The 11149-nt window shown below is 33.9% G+C and overlaps 1 protein-coding gene across 1 annotated transcript; it reads right to left on the bottom strand.

Moving 5' to 3' along the window:
• Positions 1-6720: 6720 nt before the first annotated feature.
• Positions 6721-9806, bottom strand: LOC107905888 (pyruvate dehydrogenase E1 component subunit beta-3, chloroplastic). Its single transcript, XM_016832667.2, is given in 5 exon segments — positions 6721-7854; positions 7857-7987; positions 9178-9221; positions 9311-9411; positions 9503-9806. Coding segments are annotated over 5 exon segments (1224 nt in total). The 5' UTR covers positions 9612-9806; the 3' UTR covers positions 6721-7015.
• Positions 9807-11149: the final 1343 nt, after the last annotated feature.

Raw genomic sequence — 11149 nt, 5'->3', positions numbered from 1 at the left:
GTCAGAGAGTTACAGGGATGGACATGACGTGTGTTCATGGGCCACATGGCCGACACAGGCATGTTCTAACATATGAGTCCATGTTATGTGTCCCCTGCAACTTTGAAAAACTTTCAAGTTTTTTGAAAAATTCTTTGAGTACCCGATCTAGTCGACTTATTTCTAAGTGTATTTTGGGCCCTGAGAGCTCATATAAGGGACAATATGTTTGATTTCGATTGGTTTCTGATATGAATGCTATATATGAAAGTCTGATAATTACTGTAAAGTCGGAATGCTCGTCGTATTGAGGAGAATCGGGGTTAGGGTGTTACAATAATGATCTTTTGGTAGAGCCAAACCTAAGTCATTAGGGTAGGATAGGATTAATCATTTGAGATTTTGAATACGAGAGTAGAGTAGAGTGACTTTTCTAGAGTTGTGACCTTAAAAGATTAAACTTATTAAATGAGATTAGACTCGATATGATAGTTGTCCTTAATGAGATTTGTGGGCGATAGTGTTATGACATTAGCGTAAATATTCAGGACAAATAAACTCTATTCTAGAATGTAAAAATGTTGAAGCGTAGTGTATTATTTATTTAAGCATAATGTCAAATTTAGCTCTCAACGTTTACATTTTTGTTAATTTGATCATTATTTTTCTTGAGCTAAATTTCACTTTCAACCTTCAAAAAAAGTCGAATTATTGTTTTTAAATGGAAATATGACGAAAACGTTAAATTTAAACATAGTAGCTCGCATGGAAATCAAATGTATCCATGCTAACTTTTTGAATCTTATGACTTTTTAATTTTTTTTGAATTTTTTTATTATTTTATTATCTTATAATTTTAATTATTTTGGAATGACATACAAGACATAGGCCATGTTAGCATGAAGTATACACGTTTCCATGCTAACATCATAAAAGAATTCAAGATTAATGGTTAAATTTAATTAGAAAAAAAAGAAAAGACAAAAAATGATTAAAAATGTAAATATTGAGGGCTAACTTTGACATTAACCCTTTATTTAATCTAGGTTTCCAGTTAGAGAAAAGGAGTGGCCACTTCCATTGATAATTTGTATACCCAACCTTCTTTGGATTCTAAAGGATAGGTGAAAGAAGAACTAAAAAGAAAACCCACTCAATCCTTACTACAATTCCCTTAGGTCATAGGTGGCCACTGACAGAACACCATTAAAGTTGTTTAAAATACCAAAAGAAATAACCCAAAGTGTGCCATGCTAGAGGTGGATCAAATTTAATTTATATCATCTCATCCAACTAATTTAGCAACGTTGCATAAAACTCTTTTTATTTAATATTATGACGTCTTTAAGATCACTTACAATACTTGAAATATCTTAAGTGTTCTTTCTCTTAATCCAAACACTACCTTAATTGAATTTTAAACTTACATACATGCTTGAAATGTTTCTTCATCCACTTGTAGCATTAATTTCATTTCATCGCTATGACATAAGCTTTCATTGTGATTAAAGATTTTACTTCAAAAATAATATAAAATATTAATTAAATTGAATCTATAGACTCAAATAACTCAAACAATCTCCCAAATCACACACTACATTTGCATTTATCGGAGGGTACACGTGTTTTAGTTGAAGTTTTAATGACACATAAACAATTTGAAGCAAAAATCAACTTTTTCCTTGCACGCATATTCAAAGTCCACTAATTTGTCGACATCTAATCATATAATTCTGACACATTGTCTTCTCTCCTTACTTTTTTAGGAGTTGAATGTCGCACTATATTAGTGCTAGGAATTAAGAAACACTTTTGAAGCATAAATAAATAGGACTAATCAGAAAAGATTCCTCAACCCCATTGTCAAGGAGCAGCCCCCTAGGGTAGAAACTAATGGCATAAATTTTGGTCATTCAAACAAATATATATTAAAATTTCAAACGGGTGATAATGAGATGATATAGTACTTATTTTACGTAACATGAGATTCATCCTTAAAAACATGCATGCGTGTATCCGAGCATCCATTGCAGCATGAAGTGACAGCGTGCTTGAAACTCGTTCATCGACGTGCATGCATGCTACTATCCCCTTAACCCAACACAATATGTGGCACTTGAAATATCAATTGTGTGTTGAGCGTACATTCAACCACGTACATCTCTCTCTAAGCTCTCCTGGATTTCAGTTGCCATGAACATTTGGTGACCTTTTGCGTTGAAATCAACCTCTGACTCTTCAAGTTCTCATGGGATGATCAGTGACGACTTCCTTATTCGTTTCATGTTAATGTTCTAGGATCCTTACGTAGAACTAGAGATTTCTCGATGGTCAATGTACTATTATAACCTAATAATACTATCTACCTATATACATATTTATATCAACCATAATGCACTTCTAGGGTTTAAAATATTGGAAAACAAAAGATTTATATATGTTTTGCTCTGGAAATGTTCAATATGGCTAACCCCTCGCTATTTTTCATATAGTAAATAATCGAAGACGGCACAAACGTCATTTTGGATGTAACATATTTACATATGTAATATATAAAGGAGGCAAGTTGGAGACCTGACAGCAAACTATAATATAAAGGAGGCAAGTATATTACTGGCTACCAAGAGATCGGGAAGCCGAGACACGTAGAGGGTTCTTACATACAGCCGCAAAATTACATGAGCTAATTAATATTGAAGGCAAACTGGTGAAAAACAACATTGTGCAATATTGTTGGTTAGTTTTGCTTGTGCAATATGGGGATTTGGCCCTTGGCGCTATGTTCTAGCCAAACCAATATTTCCTCTTACGTCGAAACAATGGAGGAACACTCACACTCCCATCCCACCTACCTTTTCAGTGCACATAGAGCGATAGCTTTTTAACTATATCATACCAAGAAACGACTTTTTTTTTTTAAATTTTTCTCTATCTGCAATATTCTAACCAAAAAAACAACAGACATAGAGATATAATGACATTTTGAAATGACCACAATGTTATCTGCATAAATGTGATTATGATGGTATGGATGCTCGTTCATTTCAGTGGTGAATGCAATGGGAAATTGTGTCCGTGAATCTTGTTTGAACTCTTGGAAACATCGAGAAAAGGAAAAGAAAAACACATGAGATGAGGGTTAAGGTTCAAACTAGTTCACTCATCACCTGCTGCATTCGGCTTAAAACCACATGCTTCCCACACCCACCACAACCACATTATAAATCACAGCCCAATGCACCAAACGGAATTCATGTTTTCATTAAAAAGCACATTCCTTAGTCTACAAAAATACAACCCAAAACTTATAATTTTCGTATTTATTTTTCAATAAAAATCACATTTATTTTATATGTTTATAAATTTATTATATAAAATTTGATTGTGATAGACATGGTTACTAATTAATCAATTGAGTCCATTTTTGGCTAGAAAACAAAAAAAAAAGGAAACATTTTGCTTTGATTTGATTATGATATATCAAATAAAATCCCGAAGGAACTAATTAAGGAAAGGTTTTAGGAGTAGGCCATCTTTGGCACAGCGTATTATATGACGATGTTAAACGAATATATTGCAAAGACAAACCAAGGCAGGATAAAGGGGTTTTATTAATCAATTAATGGACTATTTGTAATGCCAAAAAATAATGAAAAGAAAAAGATATCGTATCCAAAGATCTTCTGCAAGTCATCACATTGTCAATTGGATGCACGAATCTTCCACGTGGGTAGATTAAATGCTCAATGTATAGTCATGCCCAAATTGATTGAAAATTACGGACTAAAGAAAATATTTATGGAGGAAAAGAAAGAAGAAGCAATTTCAATCCAAGAAGCATGCTGGAAGATCATGTTCATGCACTAAGTAGAGATGATCTGATTGTTCAGAACCCATAAGTTGGCCAAGAAAGTGATAGTAGGCAGTGAGTGTGAGTGTGCAAATAGAACACGGTACAGCGACATTCATGCATGGATCATGCGACAGCTAGAAGTGAATCATACGACATGTTTAAGCATGTCTCTGACACAAGATCTAATTTTAAATTCAAAATGAGCACGTTTTTGTTTCATTACTTCCGCAGTTGATATAGCTCTTTGCAAGAGTTCAAGTCTAAATTCACTCCCCACCCATAACTCCAATATGTGTTGACTGTTAGACTAATAATTCTCTATTGTTCTTTCTAATAACTCCAATATGTGTTGAATATTTATATCAACATTGATGCATATACGGAGATACGTCTCTCCAAATACATAGAAAATCTAAAATTTAACAATATTCTTTTATCTGACACTCACACATAATTCAAGTAATATAGACAATATAATTACTCTGAGATGAAAAACATTACTACGATGGAGTGCATTCAGATAACAGAAGTAAGTAAGAACATAGAAATATGTAACACATATAAGATCATACCCCTTCTTTCAATTAATAGAATGCTTGCAGTATAGTAACCATGATTATGCTATATTGTTGATGCACTTAATTAACCCCACCTACTATTGATCCTTTGCTTCTCCTTACTGTAAGGAATAAGACACTCGACAAGTAGTTGTAAGGTGCTCGCTACTTGCAAAACACCCCATTATGTCCAGTTGGAATAAAAAAAAAACATTATGGAGTTAAAAGAAAGTGTTTGCTGCATTGTCTTCACCAGCCGCAACTCATGGAGTTTCGAGCTTCAGATTTATTAGTATTATTTCTAATCATTCTGGATAGAGAACCTGAAATTATACAGCCCTAAAGATGGTTACAACTCGCTTTAGGACAGTCGGAACAATCCTACACAAACTGTTATTACTCATATTGGCGTGATGAAAAAATTCGAGACACTACTGATCTATAATTGAATAATTTGTATTAATCCTGCATAGAAACTTGGTCATAACATCATGACTGTCATGGCATTTTACTCTGTGAATCATCCTTCTTCCCTAAGGTTTGAGCTAAATTAGTAAAACTTCATTGGCTCTACCTGAGATAAACTACATGAGGCTAGTAGTCTATAGCAAAAAAATCAAGGATATTATTCAATACTTGAAAAAGTGTGTAAATATCAGCTTTTGTTTCCTATCCTGGAAGGCATGGGCACCCAACTAATTAGGGAAGGATAGTGTAGGTTGATGCATCCAGATGCCCACATGCATATATCTATTATCTGTGACTGAAGATCAAAGCCAACCAAACAGCACCATCATCAGTAGTAACGAGATCAAATCATCTTTGACATTTCAATTAATGCTGATATATGTAGATAAGGTGGCAGCAATTTTTATGAAATTAGATAAGAGAAAAAAAAAGTAGGAAAACTGCAACTTCATCCATCTGGATGGAGGAAACCTGCACTAGCTGGGAGGGGGGGGGGGGTCGGACATACAAACATGGCTTATCTCATTATTAGGAAATCTGCTACCGCTTATAGATAATTTGATTTTATTCCTCTTGTCTTCAACATGGGTAGATTTGAAAGTAAATCAAGAAAGCAATAGATTGTCGATCTCTGAAATGGTTGCTTATGCATGAAACCAGCTACCCTACACATATGGTAGCTTTCAAAGTGAACCCAAGGCTAGGCTGTTTCATCGGGCCATGATATATTGCCTCTACAAACACCCTTTCCAGGGTATGAAGCGTTCACATGCTGAGCAGAATGCCACTGAACATGCTTGTTTCAACCCAGTCACATGCATTCTACCAGACAACTAACCATCTCAACTAACGGAAAAGAAAAAAAAAAGTCCTGTTTTAGGGGCTACGGAAATGCCACGATAGCAGCCATCCGAAGAGTATTTATGGTCTTGGGAAGGATGGTAGAAAGCTATTATAAAATATATGTGCTGTGTTAAATTCCAGTGATTCACATGAAATTCTCCTCAATCATCTCATTCACGATTCATCTTATATGATCGAGGAAGGTTCTACGTTTGGCATACACAAACTACTCTCGACTGAGGGCCCAAAAAGGGAAGCAACAATAGAAGCGCGAGTTAGCGTCTGCTCCCAACAAATGTCATAAAGGCCAAAGCTTGGTTTGTTGGCCCTATAAAATAGGCCTGACCAAACAGCCTATAATTGGCACCTTACTCTTCGTTCAGCAGGACATATTTTATCACTTCCATTCTATTTCAAAGTTGAATCAAATTAATTTCTATTAGACTATTAGACTGTTTAAGTAAACTTTATTGTTAACTCAATTTTTTTTCAAATTTTATTGAATTTTAAAATATTTTTATTAATTTTTTAGAATTTTACGTAGACAATAAGTTGTCATGTTGGTACAACTAAAATTTTAACAATTAAGCTAGCTTTTCCATCAGGCAAAAAGCAATTTAAAATTTAAAATATCGAAATCAAAATGATAGAAAAAAAAAACTAAGACCAAAGTGAAAAATGGGTAAACGCTAGGAACTAAATTATAATTATATTATATATAAGATTTGAAAATTTTAACCTAACGTAATAAATGAAAAAATGTTGGTTTTGGATTTCATTGTAGTTTGAAACGTACCTTAGCTGGGCTACAATGGCATTAAGCCAGGCAGTGAACGCCCAAATATTTTAGTGTGTTAGTATGTACTTTCTAGTGGAGCCAAGATCTTTTGGAGCATGGTCCAAAAGCAGAAATTTACAGCAGCTACGATGGGATTAAGTTTGAATGTAAATAAAAAGTAATGAAAGCTACAAAAAAAACACACACACACACACTAAAATAGTAAAGAGAATAAAAAGATGTGAAGAAATGAGATTATTTGCACTACCACATTCATAAGAAAAATTTAGACAAAATGAATTACACACACTGGCTTGTCTCATAAGTGTGTAGTAATGTGACAGCAACTGGAGTGCAGACCTATTTCAAACTAAATGCCTTAAACCCACGAACAACTCAACAAACATAACACTAACATAACTCGTGAAACTTATATAATCTAAAACAAAGTCGCAAGAGAATGGTTTCAAAATAAACATGACAATACTAACAGAACTTCAACCATGCATCAATATTTCTGCTATTGCAAATTTGCAATTACTGGCAGAGCTGCTCAACGGCTGTCACAATCTGGGCAGGCTGAACAACAGTCACTTCCTCCAGAGTTCCAGCATATGGTGTAGGCACATCCTGTGAAGATAAGCACATAATTGGAGCATCCAAGTAGTCGTTGAAATTCTCGGTAATCGCAGCTATCAAGCTAGCACCAATACCACCAGTCCGCATGCACTCCTCCACAATAAGAACACGATGTGTTTTCTTAACTGAGTTCCCAATAGTGTAAAGATCAAATGGTTTCAAAGACCTAATATCAATTACTTCAGGATCATAACCCTTGTTCACCAATGTTTTAGCCGCCTGCATTACATGATACCTCATCCTTGAATAGGTTAGAATGGTGACATGTTCTCCAGGCCTTACCATCTCAGCTTCCTCAAGATTACAGATATAATCCTCGTCTGGGATTCTCTCCTTGAGGTTGTAAAGCAAAACATGCTCAAAAAGGATAACAGGGTTCTGACTTCTGATTGCAGCCTTCATTAAGCCCTTGGCATTGTATGGGGTGGAGCATGCAACCATTTGGATTCCAGGGATTGACTGAAAGTATGACTCAAGACGTTGAGAATGCTCAGCCCCCAGTTGACGTCCAACACCACCAGGCCCACGAATGACTATTGGTATGGTAAACTGGCCACCGGATGTATAATGAAGCATACCACAGTTGTTGGAGATCTGATTAAAAGCAAGGAGGAGAAATCCCATGTTCATGCCCTCAACAACTGGTCTCAAACCAGTCATAGCAGCCCCAATTCCCATGCCAGAGAAGGAGTTCTCAGCAATTGGGGTGTCAAGAACCCTAAGGTCCCCAAATTTTTTGCCAGTCCTTTGGTCACTTTGTATGAACCTCCATAGTGACCCACATCTTCGCCCATGACACATACACGAAGATCCCTCTCCATTTCTTCTTCCAAACCCTCTTGCAGAGCTTCAAAAAGTAAAAGCTCATGCCTGAAATACAATATATATCTCGTTAGATATATCCCTGATAATAGATACTGAAATGGTGTCAACATTTGTCCATAAAAAAAAAGCAAAACAAAAGACATGATTATAATAACAAGTATGAATGCAAAAATTTGACAATGCAACATAACTCCATAGCAACACACAGAAACAAAGAGTACATATATACATACAAACTTATAAGCATGCACACATAGATGCACACACATAGGTCTCCAGCAACGGCATTTCTATTCAACATTTGACACACATGTCCATGACATCTAGTTGACAGACTGGGATGACTCAATCATTGCACTAATGCCATGCTTGGTAGGAGTATTATTTTCTCAATATGTTTTAGTACATGAGTTAGCAATAAACTAACTTCACTTGCTAATTTTTAGCCACTCACAACTTGTTTTTAGCAGAAGGAAGGAAATTATTTTACTTATTTTGAAGAGGTCTTACTTTTTTACAAGAGTTTTCCTCATATTTCTATTTTTAGTTTAACTTTATACTAATTATTATTTATGTTATGGCAAACTATTTTAATACTTATGTAATAATTAAGATTTTCCTTGTGTTAATACGCTAGATAACCAAACAAGGCATAAAAGTTGCATGATTGCAACGGAAAAGAACAATGCTTGACATTTGTGAAAAAGCCCAGTGATTTTAGAAAGATGTGAATGGAGTCAAATGCCTGGACCTCACAACATAATAGGAGGTTAAAAACGTTGTTCTACACGCAGCAGAAGCATAGTGCAAGCTAAAAACTATGGCATCGAAGATAATTCTCTTATTTTAGAAAAGTCATACATAAGAAAATCAAAATTGTGATTAAACAAAACAAAAACAATATTCACTTATTCAGTCAAAGGCCAGCAATGGATAAATCCGAATAGAAAACCAAAATCCATTAACATTCCAAAATAAGACAAGAAAAGAACGAAAAAGGAAAGAATTCAACGCTATCTTACAGGAATGTTGTTAGGTGGCAAAGTAGAAGGCATTTTCCAATTAATGCAAATTATATGGTACTAACATCGACATCTTTCATATTTCCACGAGATATAGAAGACTTAAATACTTGCTTTCACTTTCATAAAACTCGTGTTTAACAAATATTAAGCAACTAACTACTATGTAACACTAATTCGAAAGTTAACTCTAAATCGGAAATAGAATCATACCCTGGTTTCGAGGATGAAGAAGCAGCGGCGCTATCAGATTTGGTCTAAATAAAATTAAGAATAAAATCAGTAACACAAAATTTAAAAAATAAAAATAAACTTCAAAATCCAAAATGTGAAAGAGAATCATTACTGCGACTGCATTGGAAATCAATTGTTGGGCCCTTCGGCCCTTAGGGTTCAGATTTACTCTTCCATCGGATCTGACAACTGCAAAGCTGGCTCCTTTCCTCACTGCACAAAATCAAATTGAAAAAAAAAACTTACAAAAATGGAAAGAAATGAAAATAAAAGAAAATCGAAGAAAATCCTAAGAGCAGCGAACCGGAGAAGGGTCTACAAGGAGAGGAAACGAATTTCTTGGAATCGAAAGAATTGGACGGTGAGGATGACAAAGCTGCGGCAGCTCCAACTCCTTGGAAGATCGCAGCCATTGGATTTGCACCGGCGAAAAATACAAACGAAATTTTATTTCAAAGAAATGGGATCGCAAATGATTTATTCAGAGGAGGAGTGAAATTTATACGTGAAAAATGAAAAGAAAATGGGCGGAGAATTTGAGGCTGTTTTTATTTTATTTGGTTTATTTCTTGTGTACGTTGGGCGATTTGTTTGAAGTACCCCAAAAGCGAACGAAAATAGAGCGAGAAACTGGCTAACTGCATGGCGAACGCCACCGTTTGTTTCGGCGATTGAATTTATGACACGTGCAGTTAATTGAAAGGTAGGGAGGTTTGATTGGATGATAATGTGAGTGTAAGATAAGATGATGACCATGGGTTGTACATGATCATGCTATATTGGTGACCTACCGAGTTGCTCGTTAATGTGGATGGGAATCGTAGAGACAATAATCTGCTACTTCTCAGCTTACGATTTCTATGACAAGGACTCATGCTTGATTAACCACATCACATCACATCTATCTTTTATAGTAAAAAAAAAATTGTATTTGAGAAAATCTTTTTTATAAATCTCATTGATTGATTGATGATAAAATAGTTTTAGGTTTATACATGGGGTTAAAAGATTATCATGTATTTTATTTCTATATATTTATAAGATTTGTTAAACTCCGCTTGTGAAAATGAAAAATATTCTTTATTTGTGTATTAAATAATTATTTAATTGGTAAATATGTTATCATATGTGTAATATAATGTCAACTTTCTATTTTTACATATTGTCCACAAAAAAGCCGGCCAATTAGTTTAACCGTTGTTGTTTACGTCAAAATTAAAATTTTGAAATTCGAAAAATATAATGACTAATAATGGTCAAATTAGGAAATATTAAGTAAATCTACAACTTTATGCAAAACATAAGACTAATAGCATAATTTAACCAAATTGTTTTAACTCTTATCGTAAAAAAAAGTTCATGTTTGGGTTAGGAATGAAATTTCAAAGTTAAAAAGTACAATGATTAAAATTAATCAAATTGAAGAGTACATGACTAAAATTTTATCATATTAAACATATTGACTAAATTTATGATCAACTGTTCAAGCGGTCAGTTCAGTTAACACCTGAATCGAATTACCATTAATCGAATTAATCAAAATTCTAAAACCTTTAACCAAACCTATTTTTTTTCTAAAACCTATTAATCAACCGAATTAATTTTAGTTGAATTGGAATTAACCAAAATTTGTTCATGTTTATTTAAACAATTTTAAAACATAAAAAATAATCTATGACAAGAAAAATTTCTTTATTTTTAATTCAATGAAATTTAAAAGAAATAGAAAAATAACAAATTAACAACACTAAATTAAAAACATTATTCTTTTTTACTTTTTTTTTACTTTTTTAATTTATTTTTTAAGGTTTTCACAAATGTTTTTATTTTTTATAATTTTTTAAGCCCATTACAATAATACTTATGAATCCATTAAAATTTATATATTGGGCTTATATAATGTATTGGACCTATCTCTAACACCATGTTTGGTTGGGTGTATTGGCTATGC

This window comes from Gossypium hirsutum, chromosome D05 (genome assembly GCF_007990345.1).
Source record: "Gossypium hirsutum isolate 1008001.06 chromosome D05, Gossypium_hirsutum_v2.1, whole genome shotgun sequence".
Taxonomy (NCBI): Eukaryota; Viridiplantae; Streptophyta; class Magnoliopsida; order Malvales; family Malvaceae; genus Gossypium; species Gossypium hirsutum.
Note: the sequence above shows the minus strand (reverse complement) of the source record. Positions and strands in the feature narration are given on the sequence as shown.